This window comes from Hylobates moloch, unplaced genomic scaffold (assembly GCF_009828535.3).
Source record: "Hylobates moloch isolate HMO894 unplaced genomic scaffold, HMol_V3 SCAFFOLD_6, whole genome shotgun sequence".
Lineage (NCBI taxonomy): Eukaryota > Metazoa > Chordata > Mammalia > Primates > Hylobatidae > Hylobates > Hylobates moloch.
In genome coordinates, this window is record NW_026652281.1 from 39,251,265 (window position 1) to 39,273,297 (window position 22,033).

Consider the following 22,033-nt stretch of genomic DNA (forward strand, 5'->3'; position numbering starts at 1 on the left):
CAATTCTGCCTCAGCCTCCCAAGTAGCTGGGATTACAGGTGTGTGTCACCATGCCTGGCTAATTTTTGTATTTTTAGTAGAGATGGGGTTTCACCATGTTGGCCAAGGCTGGTCTTGAACTCCTTACCTCAGGTAATCTGCCTGCCTCGGCCTCCCAAAGTGCTGGAATCACAGGCGTAAGCCACTGTGCCCAGCCGAGAAATAAATTTCTGTTGTTTATAAACCACTTCAGTCTGTGGGAGCCCTAATGGACTAAGACAAGTGGCCTTTTATCACGTTGAGGATGTTCCCATTCTGTTCTTGGATTGCTGAGAGGTTTTTGTTGTTGTTTTTGAGATGGAGTCTTGCTCTGTTGCCCAGGCTGGAGTGCAATGGCACCATCTCAGCTCACTACAACCTCCACCTCCTGGGTTCAAGTGATTCTTCCATCTCAGCCCCCTGAGTAGCTGGGATTACAGGTACACGCCACCAAGCCTGGCTAATTTTTTTGTATTTTTGTAGAAATGGGGTTTCACCATGTTGGCCAGGCTGGTCTTGAACTCCTGACCTTGTGATCTGCCCCGAGCCTTGGCCACCCAAAGTGTTGGGATTACAGGCGTGAGCCACTGCGCCTGGCTGAGAATTTTTTTTTTTTTTTAATCATGAGTGGTTGTTGATTTTAGTCAGGTATTATTACTGTATTTATTGAGATGATCATATGGTTTGTTTCTGTGTTAACGTGATGAATTACGTTAACTTATTTGCGAATGTTGAATCATCTTCCATTCTGTGGTTAAACCTCACTTGGTGATGGTGTATTATCTAGTATTATTTTTATAAATTGGTGAAATATTTTTTTTTGTTTTGCATCTATGTTCATGAAAGATACTTTTTCATGTAATGCTGGTTTCATAGAGTTGCAAAGTGTATATTTTTGAAAAAAATTTTATTAGGATTAGTATTATTTGTTTTATAATTTTTTTTTAGAGTTTGCATGTGAACTCTTCTGGTCCTAGAGTTCTTTGTTGGAAGGCTTCAAAGGATAAGTCCAATTATCCTTTAATAGATACAGGATTATTAGGGTTATCTATTTCTTCTTGAAAGCTTTTAATCTTTGTATGAGTCACTTTCACTCACTAAGTGAGCGTTAGTAGTTTTTGTCTTTCAAGGCATTTGTCTTATTTCATTTATTCATTGTCATAAAGTTGTTTCTTAATTATTTTAATGCCTATTACATCTGTAAGTGGTGTCTTTCCTTTCATTCTTGTTATTAGCAGTGTGACCTCTCTTGTTTTTATTTGGTTCCAGGTTTATTTTATTAATCTTTTCAGAGTCAACTTTTTATTTGATTGCTTTTTTATTTATTTTTAGTTTCATTGATTTCTGCTTCTTACTATTTCTTTCTGTATGCTTTGGGTTTAAATTCCTCTATGTTAATTTATTAAGGTGTGAGCTTAGGTCATTGACTTGGGACCTTTTTTCTTTTTCTTCCAAGCACTGCCTGAGGTGCTTACACAAATTTGATGCACTGATTTTTTTTAAAGTCCTTATGTCACTTCCACTTTGACCCATGAAGGTTGCTGTTTAATTTCCAAATATTTGGTGATTTTGTATGTCTCTTTCTTTGTATAATTTATTTTGAATTCTTTGATGTTTGTTTTATGACCAGAATATAGTTACTCTCAGTAAATGTTCCATGTACACTTCAAAATAATGTGTATTTTGCTGTTTAGCGGTGGAGTATTCTATATCAAGTTGATTGATGGTGCTTGTTAGGCCTTCTCTTTCCTTACTGAGTTTTTGTTTGTTTCATTGATCATTGAGAGAAGAGTTGAAGTCTCCAAGTATAATGTTGAGTTTGTTTATTTCTCCTTTTCAGTTTTTGCATAATGTATATTGAACTTCCTGTTAGGTGCATGTAAATTTAGGATTGTTAAAACTTTTTGGTGAACGAACCCCTTTATCATTATATAATGCTCCCTTTATCTCTGATAGTATTCCTCATTCCAAAGTCTACTTTATCTAATATTAATACAGCCTCTTCAACCTCCTTTTAGTGTTTGTATATTATTTTCCATCCATTTAATCTGTCTTTTATTTAAAATGGGTTTGTTCTAGACAGCCTTTTTTAATTCATCTTGAAAAATCTGTTTTTAAATTGAAGTGTTTAGACTATTTACATTTAATGTAATTTTGATGTAGTTGGATTTAAATATACGATCTTAATTGTTTTCTATTTATGTGCTCTCTGATCCCTATTTTTGAGTCCATTTTATCTTCACCATTGGCTCACTACTTACACTTACTTTTCCTCTCTTTTAAAAAGTTACTGGCTTCTCTGTGATTTATATTATACATCTTTAATAACAGACCATATGGAAGCAATATTATACCACATTTTATATAGTGTCAGAGCTCTACAACAGTATATTTACAATGTATATTTACAATTTCTCCTTACCTTTTGTGCCATTACTGTTTTACCTTTTACAAATGCCATAAATGCATAATACCTTATAATGTTTGTTTTATTCCTGTGCTGTCTAGTATGGTAGTCATTAGCCAGTGTAGCTATTTAAATTTGAATTTAAAGTAGTTAGTATAAGTTAAATTAAAATTCATTTTCTCTGTTATAGTGGCCTCTTTTCCAGTGCTTATTCTTTCTGCATGAAGAACTTCCTTTCACATTTCTTGGTCTTCAGTTCTACTGGTAACAAAGTTCCAAAGATTGTTTCACAAATACTTTGTTCCACTTTTTCTTTCGAAAGGTTTTGCTGGATATAAATTTATTGTTCACAGTGTTTTTCTAATATTAAGGATGCTATTTATTATCTTTTGACTTGCACAGTTTCAAATAAGAAGTTGGCTGTGATTCTTAGTTCCTTTTTTCTACTGACAGTATCAAATATGTTTTATCAGTGGTTTTTAAATTTTATTTTATTTGTTTTTTTTTTTTGAGACAAGGTCTCGCTCTATTGCCCAAGCTGGAGTGCAGCGGTACAAGCTTGTCTCACTATAGCCTCGAGCTTCTAGACTCAAGCAATTCTCCCACCTTAGCCTCCAAAAATCCTGGGATTGCAGGCCTGAGCCACTGTGCCCAGGCTGTCATTGGTGGTGGTATTGGTTGTTTTTGAGACAGAGTCTCACTCTGTCGCCCAGGTTGGAGTGCAGTGGTGCCATCTCGGCTCACTGCAACCTCTACCTCCCGGGTTCAAGTGATTCTCATGCCTCAGCCTCCCAAGTAGCTGCGATCACAGGCTCCCGCCACCACGCCTGGCTAATTTTTGTATTTAACAAGGTTTCACCATGTTGGCCATGCTAGTCTCAAACTCTTGGCCTCAAGTGGTCTGCCCTCCTTGGCCTCCCAAAGTGCTGGGATTACAGGCATGTATCATTCAGTTTTTTTATTGTTGTTGTTTTGTTTTTTGTTTTTGAGACGAAGTCTCGCTCTGTCTCCCAGGCCTGGAGTGCAGTGGCGCCATCTTGGCTCACTGCGAGCTCCGCCTCCCAGGTTCATGCCATTCTCCTGCCTCAGTCTCCCGAGTAGCGGGGGCTACAGGCACCTGCCACCACGCCTGGCTAATTTTTTTTGTATTTTTTTTAGTAGAGACGGGGTTTCACCCTGTTGGCCAGGATGGTCTCGATCTCCTGACCTCGTGATCCACCCGCCTGTGTCTCCCAAGGTGCTGGGATTACAGATGTGAGCCACCATGCCCGGCCATATCATTTGTTTTTTATAGCAGGTTAAAGATGTTACATCTTGGGATATGTGTACATTTTTGTGTGTTTTGTATTTATACTGCTTTTGTAGGGGGGAATCACTGAGCTTCTTGGGATTTATGATCTTTTAAATAATGTATGAAAAATTCACAGCATCTTTCTCTCCTAATGTTTCCACTGCCCGCCACCCCCCTCCCCTCCCCCCCCAGCCGGTTTGCTCTCTTTTTGTGGGATTCCAGTTAAACTCATGGCAGCTCATTTAATGCAGTCCACAACTCTTGGAGGCTCTGTTTTGTCTTTTGTTGCTATTGTTTTTTAACATGTATTTCTTTTCACTTAAATCACTTTTTATCTAGGCTTGGATCATTTCATTTGACTTATCTTTTTTTTTTTTTTGAGACAGTCTCAGTCCATCACCCAGACAGGAGTGCAGTGGTGTGATCTTGGCTCACTGCAACCTCTGCTTCCCGACTTCAAGTGATTCTCCGTACCTCAGCCTCCTGAGTAGCTGGAATTATGGGCGTGCGCCACCACGTCTCACTAATTTTTTGTATTTTTAGTAGAGACGGGTATCACTATGTTGGTCAGGCTGATCTTGAACTCCTGACCTAAAGTGATCCACCCATGTTGGCCTCCCAAATTGCTGGGATTACAGGCATGAGCCACTGAGCCTGGCCTGACTTATCTTGAGCTCACTAAAAGTTTCCTCCCCTAGTTTTTTAATGAGCCCATAGAATGCATTCTTCATTTCTGTTACTGTGTTTTTTATTTTTTGCATTTCCATTTCATCTCTCGTCAAATTTCTCATGAGTTGATGCATGTTCCTACCTTTGTGCTAGAGCCTTTAAAAGGGTAATCATAGTTACTTTAATTTTCTTCTCTGATAATTCTGTTAATTGCTTTATCTGGTTCTGTTTGTTGCTATCTCTTGATAAAGATGGTTTTTTCCTCCTCAGCTTTTTTGTCTTGTAATTTTTGACTGAATGGCAGACTTTATATGTAGAACAGTAGAGATTGTGGGAAATAATTGTTATGTGTGGATGTGAGTCTGGTTCTGCATCTGCTAGGCTTTTAGTGTGGTGTGGGTTTGATTCAATCTAATTCGTGATTGAGATGGGTTTGGATTTTGTTTCTGTGGTTGCATTGTGCTTAGTGTTACCTTGTGCTTAGTGTGACAGCTGAAGTGCCTGATTTTTCTAAGTGTTCCTACTTCACTGTCAACTTTCAGCTTTCTCTGTGTGCCCATACCTCAGTGGAGAAGTTTCTCCACATGCTATCATTATCCCCAGCAGTTGGCTGTTGTTTCTTGATGCTGACTAGCCTGGAGATGGAGGCAGGGTTTTCTCTGTCTTCCTTATCTGTACTCAGTGTTACACAAGCCCTGTGTCTCTTGTTTTTGGGTATGGGCCAATGATGCTGTACCTTCTCTCCATGGTAGGCAAACTCTGCCTCATATCTTTTTTTTTTTTTTTTTTTTTTGAGACAGAGTTGCACTCTTGTCACCCAGGCTGGAGTGCATTAGCGTGATCTTGGCTCACTGCAGCTTCCGCCATGCAGGTTCAAGCGATTCTCCTGCCTCAGCCTCTCAAGTAGCTGGGATTACAGCCATGTGCCACCACGCCCAGCTAATTTTGTATTTTTAGTAGAGATGGGGTTTCACCATGTTGGCCAGGCTGGTCTTGAACTCCTGACTTCAGGTGATCCTCCCACCTTGGCCTCCCAAAGTGCTGGGATTACAAGCCTGAGCCCTGCACCCGGCCCCATATCTTTGATAGGTTTTGTGCAGGATAGATTTTCTGCTCCTTCCTCAGTGGTAGCAAATCTTTAATGTACTGGTATAGGAGCCTGGACTGTAAACTGTTTCCTAACTCTGCTCTAGGAGTAAAGGTCTTTTTCTTTTTTTTTTTTTTTAATTTAAGTTCTAGGGTACATGTGCACAATGTGCAGGTTTGTTACATATGTGTACATGTGCCATGTTGGTGTGCTGCACCCATTAACTCGTCATTTACATTAGGTATATCTCCTAATGCTATCCCTCCCCCCTCCCCTCACCCCACAACAGGCCCCGGTGATGTTCCCCTTCCTGTATCCAAGTGTTCTCGTCGTTCAATTCCCACCTATGAGTGAGAACATGCGGTGTTTGGTTTTTTTGTCCTTGCGATAGTTTGCTGAGAACTAATGATGGTTTCCAGCTTCATCCACGTCCCCACAAAGGACATGAACTCATCCTTTTTTTATGGCTGCATAGTATTGCATGGTGTATATGTGCCACATTTTCTTAATCCAGTCTATCATTGATGGACATTTGGGTTGGTTCCAAGTCTTTGCTATTGTGAACAGTGCCACAATGAACATACGTGTGCATGTGTCTTTATAGCAGCATGATTTATAATCCTTTGGGTATATACCCAGTAATGGGATGGCTGGGTCAAATGGTATTTCTAATTCTAGATCCTTGAGTAATCGCCACACTGTCTTCCACAATGGTTGAACTAGTGTTCCTATTTCTCCACATCTTCTCCAGCACCTGTTGTTTCCTGACTTTTTAATGATCACCATTCTAACTGGTGTGGAGATGGTATCTCATTGTGATTTTGATTTGCATTTCTCTGATGGCCAGTGATGATGATCATTTTTTCATGTGTCTGTTGGCTGCATAAATGTCTTCTTTTGAGAAGTGTCTGTTCGTATCCTTCACCCACTTTTTGATGGGGTTGTTTTTTTCTTGTAAGTTTATTTGAGTTCTTTGTAGATTCTGGATATTAGCCCTTTGCCAGATAAGTAGATTCTTTTACTCATACCCTAGCAGCAATGGAGGACAGAGATTGCTGCCCTTACCTAGTGGTTTAAAGTTGTTGTTGGCTGTTCACCGTGGCTCACGCCTGATCCCAGCATTTTGAGAGGCCACGCTGGGTGGATCATTTGAGATCAGGAGTTCAAGACCAGCCTGGCCAACATAGTGAAACCCTGTTTCTACTAAAAAAAAAAAATAGCTGGGCGTGGTGGTGGGCGCCTGTAATCCCAGCTGCTTGGGAGGCTGAGGCAGGAGAGTTGCTTGAACCTGAGAGGCAGAGGTTGCAGTGAGCCAAGATCGCACCACTGCCCTCCAGCCTGGGCAAGAGAACGAGACTCCGTCTCAAAAAATAAAATAAAAATAAAGTTGTTCCTTTTTTTTTTTTCTACTGGGAGAAGTGTTGAGGAAGGGTTTTATTCATTTCCCTTGTTGGCAGTCAATCCGTTTCACAACTGAAGTGGGAATGACACTCCAGCTTTCTATACCCTGTAGAAGTGGAACTCCTACGAATGGTGTATTTCTAAAATTAACTTTTTGTAGCTGTTTACTGTAGTGACTTTTGTATCTTGATGTTATAGCTGTCCCTCTTAATCTGTTCCTGCTGTTGTAACAAAATACCTAAGACTGGGTAATTTATAAAGAAAATAAATTTATTTCTCACAATTCTAGAGCCTGGATGTTCCAAATCAAGGTGCCAGTGGGTTTAGTGTTTGGTGAGGGCTGCTGTCTGCCTCCAGTATGGCACCTGTTGCTTGTCTTTACACAGCAGAAAATGAAAGAGTGAAAAGGGCTAAGTAGTTTCCCCCAGCCTTTTTATAAGGTACTAGTCCATTCATGAGGGCAGAGCCTTTATGACTTAATCACTTTTCAAAAGACCCCACCTTTTAATACCACCGCAATGTGGATTAAGAATTTTGGAAGATGGCACAAACATTCAAACCATAGCACTGACAATATCACTAAATTTTCTTGTGTGTCTCAATTTTTTCTTTTAGATTTCTTTTCACTTTCTTTAATAGACTTTTAGTTTTACTTTTTACAAATTTTATTTCTACATTCCTAGTTTTGTTGGTATCGGTTATTTTCCTCTTTCTCACCCTCCCCCCCCCCACTTTTTTTTTTTTTTTTTTGGTCTTGCGATGGTTAGAACTTTACATGTTAGGCCGGGTGCAGTGCTCATCCCCGTAATCCCAGCACTTTGGGAGGTCGAGGCAGGTGGATCACGAGGTCAGGAGTTCAAGACTAGCTTGACCAACATGGTGAAACCCTGTCTCTACTAAAAATACAAAATTTAGCCGGACGTGATGGCGCATGCCTGTAATCCCAGCTATTCAGGAGGCTGAGGCAGGAGAATTGCTTGAACCTGAGAGACAGAGGTTGCAGTGAGCCGAGATTGCGCCACTGCACTCTAGCCTGGGCCACAGAGTGAGACTCTGTCTCAGAAAAAAAAAAAAGAACTTTACATGTTAAATAGAAGTAACGACTGGTATTTTAAGAAGAAAACGATACTGACATTTCACCATTCAGTATAATTTTGCCGTACCTTTTGGGCTGATTAGTTTTATAAGGCTTAGTAAATTCTTTTCCATTTTTGGTTTCTTGAGAGTTCTTTTAAACTTTAATCAATGTTGAATTTCATTGAATGCTTTTTCTCCATCCACTGAAATGTTTACGAATGAAAATAGAAGTAATCATATCTAATGATGAGTCTGTTTTGGAATAGACTCAGTATATACCGTTTTCAAATATATTGCTGTAATGGCTTGCTAATATCTCAGACTTTTTGTTTCTTTATCACTGGAGTTGACATCTAATTTTTTATTTTTGTAACTTGTCTGCTTGTCTGGCCATTTCTTTCTTTTTTTTTTTTTTTTTTTGAGATAGAGTTTCGCTCTTCTTGCCCAAGCTGGAGTGCATTGGTGCAATCTCGGCTCACTGCAATCTCTGCCTCCCGGGTTCAAGTGATTCTCCTGCCTCAGCCTCCTGAGTAGCTGGGATTACAGGCATGTGCCTCCACACCCAGCTAATTTTTTGTATTTTTAGTAGAAATGGGGTTTCACCATGTTAGTTAGGCTGGTCTTGAACTCCTGACCTCATGTCATCCGCCATCCTCGGCCTCCCAAAGTGCTGGGATTACAGGCATGAGCGTTGTCTGGGTAGTTCATGAAGATTTTACTCTGCTTTTAAAATGAGCTACATGTGTTTAAAACAAGCTTATGAAATCCTTTTCTATTCTCTGGACAAACAGGTTCAGCACTGGAATTATCTATTTGTATATTTGGATAGAAATTTCTATTAAGACCTGTGGGCCTATTGTTTTCCTTATGGGAAGATTTTTATTCCCTCCCCCGAAGTCAGGGCCTTACTCTGTCGCCCAGGCTGGAGGGCAGTGGCACAATCACGGCTTACTTCAGCCTCCACCTCCCAGGCTCACGTGACCTCCCACCTCACCCTCGCATGTGGCTGGGACTACAGGCACATGCCACCATGCCCGTCTAATTTTTACATTTTTTATAGAGATGGGTTTTCACCATGTTGCTCAGGCTGGTCTTGAGCTCCTGGGCTCAAACTATCCACCTTCTTCAGTCTCCCAAAGTGCTGGAATTGCAGGCATGAGCCACTGGGCCCAGCCTAGTGCTGTCCTTTTAAGTTATACTTTTAGTGGCCCTTATTTTTATGACTTACACATTAAAGAAACATTCATCTGATAATACCTGAAGTCTTCATAGGCATTTTCCGTTTCCTTTTATTTTGTTAATTCTTGTCAACGTTATTTCTCATGTATGTTATACTTTTTATGGTGAGTTCATATTCTTTGAAATTTTACATATGAGAATTCTGACCTGGGTTGAAAGTGAGGTGACTTTCAACTGGGAGGAATTAGCTTTGCTTCTGCCGGGTGCTTGGAACACTGCTCCCTAAGACTTAACAGTATTCTCACTTTGTGGCTTGTTGCCTCATACAGATTGTATGAATTGCAGCCACAAATCTAATGAGGCTGAGTTGTGGCTTTGAATTGTTGGGCGAGATATTCCTCCTCTTTTCTACCATTCACCCCCTACCCAGAATTAAGACATTTTTATTTGCTTTGAGTTGTGAGGTTTAAAAAAAAATTTTTATCTGCCATACTGTTAGAAACAGAAATTGAGAAGTTGAATTTTCATGAGATCTTGTTTTATACGTGTGTTTCTTATTCTCTAGTGTTTATCTGTGTGGTTAGAAGAAGGATCTCATGTCCTAGGTTTGCCAGGATAATTCCACTTCACATCTTCCATTTTTGTCTAATAATTAATTGCGTGTTTTTGCATTCTGAAGTGTCTTAGACAGCTTAGTCTTCAGTGGTCCATAAAAACCTGTTGCTAACAAAGTGATTAAACATTTTTCTGCCAATTCCAAAAGGAGCACAAGTGTGTGAAAGAAAAGTTGGAAAACAAAAAATGGAAGGCGTAAAAATCACTCAGAGACCTAAACTGAAATACAACTTTAAACACTTGAATATATTTTCTTCCAGTGACTATTTAAAACTTTTTATTGCACTGTGCTTATAAAAATGTGTGTAACTTCAGTAAATTAGCACAGACTGAAGTTAATATAAACACCAACCAAGTCAAGAAATAGCATGTGGCTGGGCATGACTGCTCACACCTGTAATCCCAGCACTTTGGGAGGCCGAGGCAGGTGGATCACTTAAGGTCAGGAGTTCGAGATCAGCCTGGCCAACATGGTGAAACCCCATCTCTACTAAAAATACAAAAATTATCCAGGCGTGGTGGCGAGTACCTATAATCCCAGCTACTCGGGAGGCTGAGGCAGGAGAATTGCCTGAACCCAGGAGGCGGATGTTGCAGTGAGCCAAGATTGCGCCACTGCACACTAGCCTGGGCAACAGAGTGAGACTCTTGTCTCCAAAAAAAAAAAAAAAAAAAAAAAAGAATTAGAATGTTACTAGCACATCCGTCTGCTATAATACCTTAGTCTTTTTGTCTTCAGCGTTTTGTCATCCTCCTCTCCAGAAAAGGTGATTATTCTCTCTTGGTGTGTAACACCATAGATTAATTTTGCTTGTTTTTGAACTTTTAGAAAAATGGAACATACAGCATGAATTTTCTGTATTTGGCTGTTTTTCATTTCATTCGTTTTTGTGAGATCCATTTGTGTTTGTAATATTCCTGTTCGTTTTTGTTGTATAGTATTCTGCCTACAAATATATTCTGTTATATTCATCCATTTTGCTGTTGAACATTTGGGTTGTTTACAGTTTGGAATTATTACGGACATTGTTTCTATGAACATTTTTAAAAATTTCTTTATTTTTTTAGAGATGGGGTCTTGCTCTGTTGCCCAGGCTAGAATGCAGTGCCAGGATGATAGCTCACTGCAGCCTCGAACTCCTGGGCTAGGGCAGTCACCCTCCACAGCCTGCCATGTAAGTGGGACTGTAGCTGAACATTTTTATATGTCTTGGTATGCATTTGTAAGATGGACTGCTTGACCATGTCATATGCATATGTTCAGGTTTACTAGGTGCTTCCAAAAAGTTTACCGAGATGAATGCAGAGATGTATATTTACAGCTGTAATATGAAAATTGCCTAACATCCAGTTGCTTAACATCCACACCAACAGTTGATATGGTTAATATTTTAATTTTCATCTCTGGTGTGTATTGGTAACTTGTTCTAATTTGTGACTTCAGCCAGTTTATGAAATTGATACCTTTTCATATGTTTCTTAGCCATTTGGGTAACCTTTTCTGGAGTGTGTCTCAGCAGGTTATCACATTTCTTTTGGATTATCTTATTCTTTTTTATATTTAGGAGTATGTTGTATATTCTATATGTGAGCACTTTGATACTTATGTGTAACGTACATTTCTTTTCTCATTTGTGGCTTTCCTTTTCGGTCTCTGAATGGTATCTTTTTATGAATAGAAATTTTAAATTCCATTTTGCAGTTCATTAGCCGATTATTTCTTTAGGAAATTTTAGTTTTTGTTCCCTGCTTTAAAAAATCTTTCTTTACTCCAACATTATAAAGATTTCTTCTTTCTTTGGATTTACTGTTTTGCCTTGTACATTTAGATCTACAGTGCTTTTGGAATTGAGTTTTGCATTTTGTGGGAAACAGGCTGGATTTCGTTTCTGCATCAGTATCCAATTAATCTTGTGGGTTCAGTGAAAAAACATATCTTGTCCCTAGAGCTCTGTAATGTAGCATTGTCATAAGTCAATTGTATGTAATGTGTATCTGTTTCGGGACTCTGTTCCTGTGTTGGTCCTGTATGATGCTGGCTACATGTGGCTGTTGAAGATTAAAATTAATATAGGCTTGAACACTGCAGAATTTCATCATCACAGAAAGTTCTATTGTTTGACACTTTTCTTTTTTTTTTTTTGAGATGGAGTCTTGCTCTGTCGCCCAGGCTGGAGTGCATTGGGGCAGTCTCAGCACACTGCAACCTCCACCTCCCGGGTTCAAGTGATTCTCCTGCCTCAGCCTCCCGAGTAGCTGGGACTACTGGTGTGCACCACCGTGTGCGGCACATTTTTGTATTTTTAGTAGAGACAGGGTTTCACCGTATTGGCCAGGCTGGTCTGCACCTCCTGGCCTCAAGTGATCCACCTACCTCGGCTGAGATTTCAGGCATGAGCCACCATGCCCGGTCTGTTTGACACTTTTCTACCCTATTCCATTGATATATTTGTCTCTCTATTCCCTAATAAGCCTCTTATTATCATAGGTTTTTAAGGTTTGTCTTCTGAAAGAGTTACCTCTTTGTACCTTGTTCTTTTAAATGATAACTTTGGTTATTCTTGGCCATTTACAGTCCTATTTACATTTTAGAATCACCTTGTCAATTTTCCCCAAAAAAATGCCTGCTGGGATTTTATTAGGATTACATTTAACCCATAGATTATTTAAGGAGAATTGAAATTCATAAAACTGAATCTTCCAAGCCAATGAGTATGGGATTTTTCTCCACTTAGTTATGTCTTCTAAAATTTCTGTGGGTAATATTCTGCATCTTTCATTGGGTTTATTTCTAGGGATTTGATGTTTGTGGTTGCTCTTGTAAATGATATCTTTTAAAGGTAATATTAGTAATAAATTTAGTTTTCTAGCTATGTGTTGGAATGTGATAATACATTTTTATGTTGACTTTGTATCTGTCAACCATCTGAAACTTATCACTATAGAACTTGTAGGTACTTTCTTCCATTTTTTCATATATAATCATGTTATCCGTGAATAATGAGATGTTTCCTTCCTTTCCAATTCTTAAACTTTTTATTTTCTCTCACTTTTAATTCACTGACAAGCACACTCACTTGGTAGGTGTTTGAGTATATGTATTCAGCTCAGGTGACCTGGACTTCTTAATGGAAACTGTGGAAGCCAGGAAACAATAGGGGTACATCTTTATAGTGCTCCAAAAAAGAAAAAAAAGGCATCTAATGTAGAATACTATTCTCATTTGAATATCCTTCAAAAACAAAGACAGTTTTAGATAGACAGAAGCAGAGAGGGAAGCTGTCACCAGCAGACTCATAACAAACATTAAAATATGTTATTTAGGCTAAAGGAACATCAGACAGATGGAGGCATGGAAATGGAATAAGTAGACATTTTCAGAAAGGGATATTGAAGGTTATTGGGTGTTTGAAACAGTCTTGATAATGTTTGGTAGGACTTACATGTAGGGTGAGCTATATGAAGGTAACAACCATGGACACGGAGGAGTTAAACTGTTATGTGAGTTTCTTGCATTTTTTGGGACCTGGGAAAAGAACTACAGACAGTGCTCAACTGGTTTCATTTATGATTCTTCAACTTTACAATGGGTTTAGTAGGGTCTTAAATGCATTTTCAACTTAATGATATTTTCATTTTACAGTGGATTTGTCAGGACGTAACCCCATTGTAAGTCCGGGAGCATCCGTAGTTTGAAGTAGACAGTAAGAGTGTAGGTTACTCTTTGATATAAGGACAAGCTGAAATGGACTTGCCCAAACATAAACCAAAACCAGACTTCTATGATGTTAAGACAATCTACTTGCAATATAATTGCCTGCCAAAAGAAAACTTAAAATACTCATTAGAGAAAGGTAAGTTATTTAGAGCTTCTAGGAAATATCATCCAGCATACATCAAGGATACATTTTGTAATTTCTAGGAAAACCACTAAGATAATGATATTTTAAAGGATGTATCAAAAAAGCTAGCAGATGAAATGAAATGGAATAATAAAAAAATTATAATTACCAAGGAATTCAAGAAAGGAGGAATAAAGGAACAAAGGACGGGTGAGGTGGTTAAAAATAATAGCAAGGTGGTAGATTTAAACCAGACTACATTGGTAATTATGTTAAATGTGAATGGATTAAATATTCTAACAAAAAGAAAAAGATTATCAGACATTATATGTAAGTGAGTAAGACCTACCTATATTCTGTTTATAAGAAAAGCACTTTACAAGTAAAGGCACAGGTAAAATGAAAAGGTGGAATCAGTATTGTTGCAAATACCAAAAGAAAGCTGATGTGGCTATATTAATACCACACAAAATAGACTTAAGGAGAAAAGTGTTATGAGAGATAAGAGAAAAAAAAATCATGGTAAGTGGGCCAATTTATCAAGAAGACATAATTCTAAATATGTTTTCACATAGTAACACAGGTTCCAAATATGTAAGACAGAAGCTAAAATAGCTAAAAGAAAGGTAGATCTGTATTCCTAGCTGGAGATTTTAAATACATTCAAAGTAACTGGTAGAACAATAAGATTAAAAAAAGTATTACTAAAGGAATAGGAAATTTGAATGGTATGATTAATCAACAACCTAATTGACATTTATAGAACATTATATTCAACAACTGAAGGCTTTACATTATTTTTAACTGCATATGGGATATTTGCAAAAATATTCTGGGTCATAAAGTAGTATCATTAATCTTCAAAGAATTTAAATCATACAATGCATGTTTTCTGATCACTATAGAATTCTATTACAACCCAATAACAAAAAAAATAGGCTGCAAATATTTGGAAATTAAGCAAGATACTTCTGAGTAGCCTGTGGATGAAAAACAAAGTCACTGTGGAAACTAGAAAACATTTTAATGTGAAAAATAATAAAAATAATACATATCAGAACTTTTGGAATACAGCTGAAGCAATGCTTAGAGGTAACTTTATGCTTTAGATGTATAAATTAGTAAGGAACAAAGGTTAACAATCAGTAGTCTAAGCTCTTATCTCAAGGGAGCAATGAATTAAACTGAAGGAAGTAGAAGGAAATAGTATAAAAGTAGAAATCAATGAAACAGTGAAGTTTTACAGTCGATTAGTTAAGAAAACTTTTTGTTTATTGTGGCACTATTGACAATAGCAAAGACTTGGAACCAACCCAAATGTCCAACAACGATAGACTGGATTAAGAAAATGTGGCACATATACACCATGGAATACTATGCAGCCATAAAAAATGATGAGTTCATGTCCTTTGTAGGGACATGGATGAAACTGGAAAACATCATTCTCAGTAAACTATCGCAAGGACAAAAAACCAAACACCGCATGTTCTCACTCATAGGTGGGAATTGAACAGTGAGAACTCATGGACACAGGAAGGGGAACATCACACTCCGGGGACTGTTGTGGGGTTGGGGGAGGGGGGAGGGACAGCATTAGGAGATATACCTAATGCTAAATGACGAGTTAATGGGTGCAGGAAATCAACATGGCACATGGATACATATGTAACAAACCTGCACATTGTGCACATGTACCCTAAAACCTAAAGTATAATAAAAAAAAAAAGAAAATTTTTTAAAAATGAAAACCTGTAATGACCTGATTAAGAAAAATGAGAGAAAACACAAATTACTAGTAACAGGGATGAAAAAAAGAGACATCACTACAGATCCTCTCTATATTAAATTGTTAATGAAAGGGAATTATGTACAACTTGATAATACACTTGACAACTTGAATGAAAGGTCGTAATCCCTGAAAAACACAGTTTACTCAGCTGACATATAAAGAAATAGAAAATCTGAGTTGTTCTGTGTCTATTAAGGTAGTTGAATTTATCAAAAACCTCTCCACAAAGAAAATCCTAGACCTGATGGCTTCACTGACAAATCTGCCTCACATTTAAGTAAGATATAATCCCGGGTTTACACAGACTCTTCTAGAGAACAAGAAGAAAATAGAAAGATTTATTTGCATATTTTATGACTTCAGTATAATCTTGATAGGAAAACCTGACAAAAGCATGACAAGACCATTTTAAGCCAATACTTCTCATGAACATAGATAAAAGAATAATCCAGTGAGATATAAAAGAGTTAATGTATTGTGACCAACATGGATTTGTTTGGGGAATGTAAAATAGCTTTCTAATAACATTTGTCATAAATGCATTTTGTCATAAAGTTTGTAGTTCTTAATTTATATCTCAGTTGTGATAATAGGTGTAAATTATCAAAATTCTGCGTTTCTAAGGAATTCATTCACTAAAAGGAAATGCAGGGTCGGTAATTATAGAAGACTGATTTAAGAAGAACTTTAAATGTTTTTAGGGCATTTTGGAGGCATATATGTAAATATAAATAGGAGAGAATAAAAAAAAAATTCTAATGGACTTGGAAGAGTAGCCAAGACTTCTCCTTCAAGTAAGGATAAAATTGTGTTTGGTTCTCAACCTTTTTTTTTTTCTAGAAAAGATACTTTAAAAGTGAGTTATTTCTGGCTCCCAGCAGATGAGTCATAAGGGTGTAGATCCACGCTATCGGTTGAAACGCTTCTTCTGGAAGTTTAGCTGATTTTTCTCTCCCTGTGCCTAAATCTTCATTTTAATTTACATTATAAGTATTTGTTACCTGTTGCAGGATAGGAGAGTAACTTGTTGTCCTGCAGTGGACGTAGCAACTCAGACATTTATCATCACACAGTCCCAGTGGGTTCAAAATTCAGGAGCAGCCTGGTTGCTGATTTTGGTTCAAGTCTCTCAAGAGGTTGCAGTCAAATGTAGTCTGGGACTGCAGTCATCTGAAGGGTGATGCACTAGGGCTACGATGCCTGCTTTCCAGGTTGCTCATCCATGTGGCTGTTGCCAGAAGACCTTAGTTTTTTGTGGATTTTGTCAGGAACGGTCAGTATTTCACCATGTGGGCTTTCCATGGATCTACTTGAGTGATACCATGATGTGGCAGCTGATTTCTTCCAGAAAGAGTGAGCAGAGAAATTAAGGAAGCCACAATCCTTTTATTACCCTATTCTTGCACATCACACACAGTCACATCCATCACACTGTCTTCATTAGAAACAAGTCACAAGAGAGGGCTCTAATACTGAGAGCAGTTTATTAACTTGCCTAAATGAAGTTTGAATCCATGTGTGCCCAGATACTTAACCCTCTCTTTCCATTATATGACATTTCCATCAGAGAAAGGAGCACAGAATTATCTCATTCATTCATTCATTTGTTCAGTAACTGTTTATACTGTCAGACAATGTACTAGACAAAGTGTATGTAATTAAAAAATAAACAAGGCCTTTGTCTTTAAATTCACTAGTTTACTGTGAGAAGTATACCTCGCATGTCCATGTTCTTCCTTGTATTCTTTAAAGATGATTCCTATTGTCTGTCCAGAGCTGTTGGTATAATATCCTGGTTGAAATGATAAAGTGATTACTTCTAGGTTAATAATTGACAGATCTAGAAATTAATACGTCCTTGATTGACTCCTTTAATTCTTAGCAACACGTTTATGTATTTGTTTTAGTATTAGTAAGAAGTATGTAAAAACCCCAAACTGTTGGAAGTGGCTAATTGTCACAAGTAGAGAGGAGTTTGTTATAAACATGTTAGGTGAATAGTACATGGAGCAAACAACCATCAGCAAAGGAAATGTCTATTTAGAGAAAAACTAGGTGTTCCCAATTTACCTTAGCTACAAATTTGGACTGATTAATCATTTTAATCTTGACCCTAGCTATGGTCTTTATTCCCTATTCTCTTCCCTGTTTTGCTTTTTTTCTTATTTTTTATACTTAGAGATAGAAATGAGATAACACTGTGGTAGACGGAATATAGAGGTCTCGGATTAAATAGAAATAATTAGTATCTACAGAGAGATTCTAGTCTATATTCGTAAAACAAGAACCACTATTAAATAATAAAGAATCACAGAATAAGAAAGTATGAGAAATTAAAAAGATTGTTACAGAGAATAATGACAGGCTAAGAGAGTAAGGAAAGGCTAAGTGAAAGAAGTAAAAGTGAGTAAAATCTCCCAGTCTGTAGAGTGCAAATATGAAAGAAAAGTTTAGAGACAAATGATAACCCATTTGGGCCAGATAAAGAAAAATTAGTAAGGAAAAAGATATATTTGAGACATGTACAAGAGTCTCTAAATTAAAATAGCTCTTCCAGTGCTGTGTAGGAAAAATTTAAACATGGCCTGCCCCAAACAAGTCTTTGTGAAATTATAGAATACCAGCTATTTAGATAAGACCCTAAATATTCCAGACAGAAAAATTTGGTGTTTCTACAAAAGGAGGATAAATCAATAGACAGGTAGGACACAGTGCCTTTCAGAGTTTAGAAAAAATGATTTTGTCTTGAACTGTACTAAAGTATGAGGGAGATAGTATTTTCAGATGTCCAAGGAGTCAGTGTTTGCCTCCAATATATACTTGTTGAAACCATTACTTGAGGATCTTCCAGTAAAGGAAAAAAAATGATAAAAACATGGAATTCAAAGTTGGGTACTTACCTGAATGGGTAGTAGTACAATGAAAAGGTTTCCATAGAAGTAGCTGAGTGATAGCCCTTGAAAACAAGTAGACTAAATTTAGATCAGGATGTTAGACGGCTCGGAAGAGTATTTTTAAGAAAAAAAGTGGAATCACATTAAAGAAAAGTTTAAGAAACAGGGTGATTTCCATGATTTCTGTACTGTTTCCAATTCCTTTCCTCTCTTTAGCAGCATTCCTATCAGGTATTTGCACCAACCATGCTACCAAAGGTGCTGCCATTCGCCATTATCCTCCATGTTGCTAAGTGGTCAGTGATAGGCCTTCATCATACTTTAACTTTTGGCATGATCAGTTCTGCCTAAAACACTTTCTTCACTTGGTGTTTACACTTCAGGACTTTTCTTTTCTCTCACAACCCTCTCTGTTATTTTTTCTGGTATAGGTTAAGCATCCCTAATTCAAAAATTTAGCATTTGAAAAATGCTCCAAGATCTGAAACTTTTTTTTTTTTTTTTTGGGACAGAGTCTCACTGACCTCAGGTGATTGCTTGCCTTGGCCTTCCAAAGTGCTGGGATTACAGGTGTGAGCAACTGCACCTGGCCCCAAAATCTGAAACATTTTTACTGCCAATATGACACCGTAAGTTTAACATTCCACACATCAGTACTTAACAGAAGCTTTGTTTCATGCACACAATTATTAAAAGTATTGTATAAAATTACTTTCAGACTATGTGTGTAAGATGTGTAGGAAACAAGTGAATTTTGTGTTTAGACTTGGATGTCATCCCCACGATATCTCATTATATATATGCAAATATTCAAAGATTTGAAAAAATCCCAAATCCGAAACACTTCTGGTTCTAAGCATTTTGGAAGAGATACTCAATCTCTGCTTCTTATTCCCTGGCCTCTTTGTATTTGATTTTTCTCAGGGCTTAACTTTACTTCTCCATGTACACCTAGAGATCTCATCCAAGTTCATACCTGTTTTGGTAATGATCTATACACTGACAACTCCCAAATTATGCTAACAGCTCATAATTCTTCAGTCAACTCCAGACTCCTATTTAATATTTCCACTTGAATGTCTAATAGATATCTCAAACTTAATTCATCCAAAACTGAACTGAATATATTTTCTTCAAATCTCCTCTTTCACAATTTTTCCTACATTAGTTGAAATTTACTCCATTTTTCCCGTTGCCCAGCCTGTAAAACCTGGAGTCAACCTCAACCTTCTTTCATATCCTATATTAGTAAATTTTGTTGATTCTGTTTTTACAGTATGTCCAGAATCTGGTCATTTCTTACCATCTTTATTTTAACCCTGGTCCAAACCACTATGATCTCTTGCCAGTATTATTTTGATAGCTTTGTAACAGTGCTCCCTGCTTTTGACCTCATTCCCCCTTCATGCTATTCAACACAGTAGCCAGAGTGTTCTTCTTAAAACAGAAGTCAAATATCTCTTTTGTGGTCAGAACTTCGATGGTTTTCCATCTCAGAATAAAACCCACATTTTGGCCAGGCACTGTGGCTCTGCCTGTAATCCCAGCACTTTGGGAGGCCAAGGCAAGTGGATCACGCGGTCAGGAGTTTGAGACCAGCCTGACCAATATGGTGAAACCCTGTCTCTACTAAAAATACAAAAATTAGCCGGGCATGGTGGCATGTGCCTACTGTCCCAGCTACTCGGAGGCTGAGGCAGGAGAATCACTTGAACCCAGGAGGTGGAAGTTGCAGTGAGCCGAGATCAAGCCACTGCACTCCAGCCTGGGCGAGAGAGCAAGACTTGGTCTCAAAAAATAAATAAATAAATAAATAAATTAATTAAAACACTGTTAATTAGCACCTGTGTTTTTGCCAGTATGTTAAGATTATTATTATTTTTATGTTCCTTTTCTCTTTAGCTGTTGCTAATAGCCTCTTTTGATTCAGATACTTTAAAGGATCATAACTTGTTACTGAATTTCGTATAATTTATATGGGTGAATGTGGGTTTGTACTCTTACATATGTTAATATATATCTGTCTGTGATTAGACAGGTAACATATACAATTAAACTCATTTGCAGAGCTGTTGTATGAATGATGAGCAATTAGCAGTAGCTCAAGTGTTTAAATAAATAAGGTTTATTAAATAAAAAACTTTACCAAACTTTCAAAAAAACCACAGGTTGCAGCTTCACAAATAGTACTTTTCAAATAGTAAGTAAATGCATTAATTTCAAAACAGAAGTTCTTTTTGTATTTGTTCCATGGTAAATTGTAGTTTTTCCTGATTGAAAATAGGTTCTTATTTGGGATTAAATTCTGTGATCAATTGACTATTGCAAAGAATAAATACATCATTATTTACACACATTAATTATGAATTGTTATAAGCCATTACACATTTTTAAAAAATGAAGTTTGTATTCTTACAGTTACCTTTTAGCAATTCCAGGGCTAAAGGAACTTTACTGCTTGACAGAGAAGCAATGATAGCACAGTATAGTAGACTCCCAAATAGTTTGGTTACATACCTGAGTCAGTACTTCTAATATTTTTGTTTGTTTACTTATAAATTATGTATGTGTTGTTGTCATTGACAGTCTTAAGGATGATATATACTTAGGCAAGGTTTATGAAGAGCAGATGTAAATCTGTATTTCACATAGCCATTTTGGTATTGCTAAGGGTTTTTGATTGGCTTGTCAAATCATGTTGTATTTTTCTTGTTTTTATTTATTTATTTTTGGGACGGGATCTCACTCCGTCACCCAGGCCTGGAGTGCAGTGGCATGATCTAGGCTCACTGCAGCCTCCACCTCCTGGGCTCAAGCAGTCCTCCCACCTCAGCCTCCCGAGGGACTACAGGTGTGCACCACCACGCCTGGCTAATTTTTGTATTTCTTGCGGAGACAGGCTTTCACCATGTTGGCCAGGTTGGTCTCGATTCCTGAGCTCAAACCGATTTGCTTTCCTTGGCCTGCCAAAGTGCTGTAATCTAAGGTGGATCACAGGCATTTGCCGCCGTGCTGGCTACATCACACTGTATTTTTCTAAGTTTTATTATAAAACTTCACTAGGAGGAGCAGAAATATCAGTTTTGCTATTTTTGTGCTTTTATTAATATATTATTCAATTCATTGTTTCTTTGTAGGAGTCTTCTGCGGCTTGTCCATAGTGTGAATAAAAACTAAATCACGTCTATAATTCTACTGAACTGGTCACACTGACGCTGCCATATATGTCACAGTACATTGAAAAGGAGCCAGCAGGTAAGGAAAGTCAGTTCTTCTACGTTGAGCACTTCTTGTTTTTCCCTCTGGGTACCTTGAGTACCAGTAAGTGACATGTGATCATCTGACCTGTGGTCTTACTAAAGGCTGGTTTTGATCCATATATTGAATATTTGTAAAGCTTAGTTTTTAATTTTTGATAGGTAAAAATAGAAATTCTGGTATTTTCTTTCCATACCCATTTAGCTTGGAAAGCTTTATGCTTTCCACTTTGGAGACTATTCTTTTGGTAGAATTGTTAAGGGCATTGGTTCTGGAGTCATACTATTGGATTATTAGACAAGTTATCCAACACTTAATTTTAACTTTAATTTTTCAATTTTTAAAATAGAATACAATATCCATCTCAAGATTACTGACAGGATTAAATAAGTGTAACACTTGATATTATTTATACTTGATATGTGCATGTATTATAAATACATGTTTGTTTCTGTTTCCTTCTTGGAAGTGATTATGTTTCTTATTTTAATGCAACTAAGAAATTA

General features: G+C 37.5%; 1 protein-coding gene across 1 annotated transcript in view; it reads left to right on the top strand.

Annotated features, from left to right (window-relative positions):
* The window catches only part of PJA2 (praja ring finger ubiquitin ligase 2), a 74,900-nt gene that overhangs the window by 8,879 nt on the left and 43,988 nt on the right, over positions 1 to 22,033 (top strand). The window contains exon 2 of the mRNA XM_032156695.2: positions 21,407 to 21,524. Coding sequence (XP_032012586.1) covers positions 21,494 to 21,524 — 31 coding nt within the window. The 5' untranslated portion in view covers positions 21,407 to 21,493. The remainder of the gene's footprint in view (positions 1 to 21,406; positions 21,525 to 22,033) is intronic.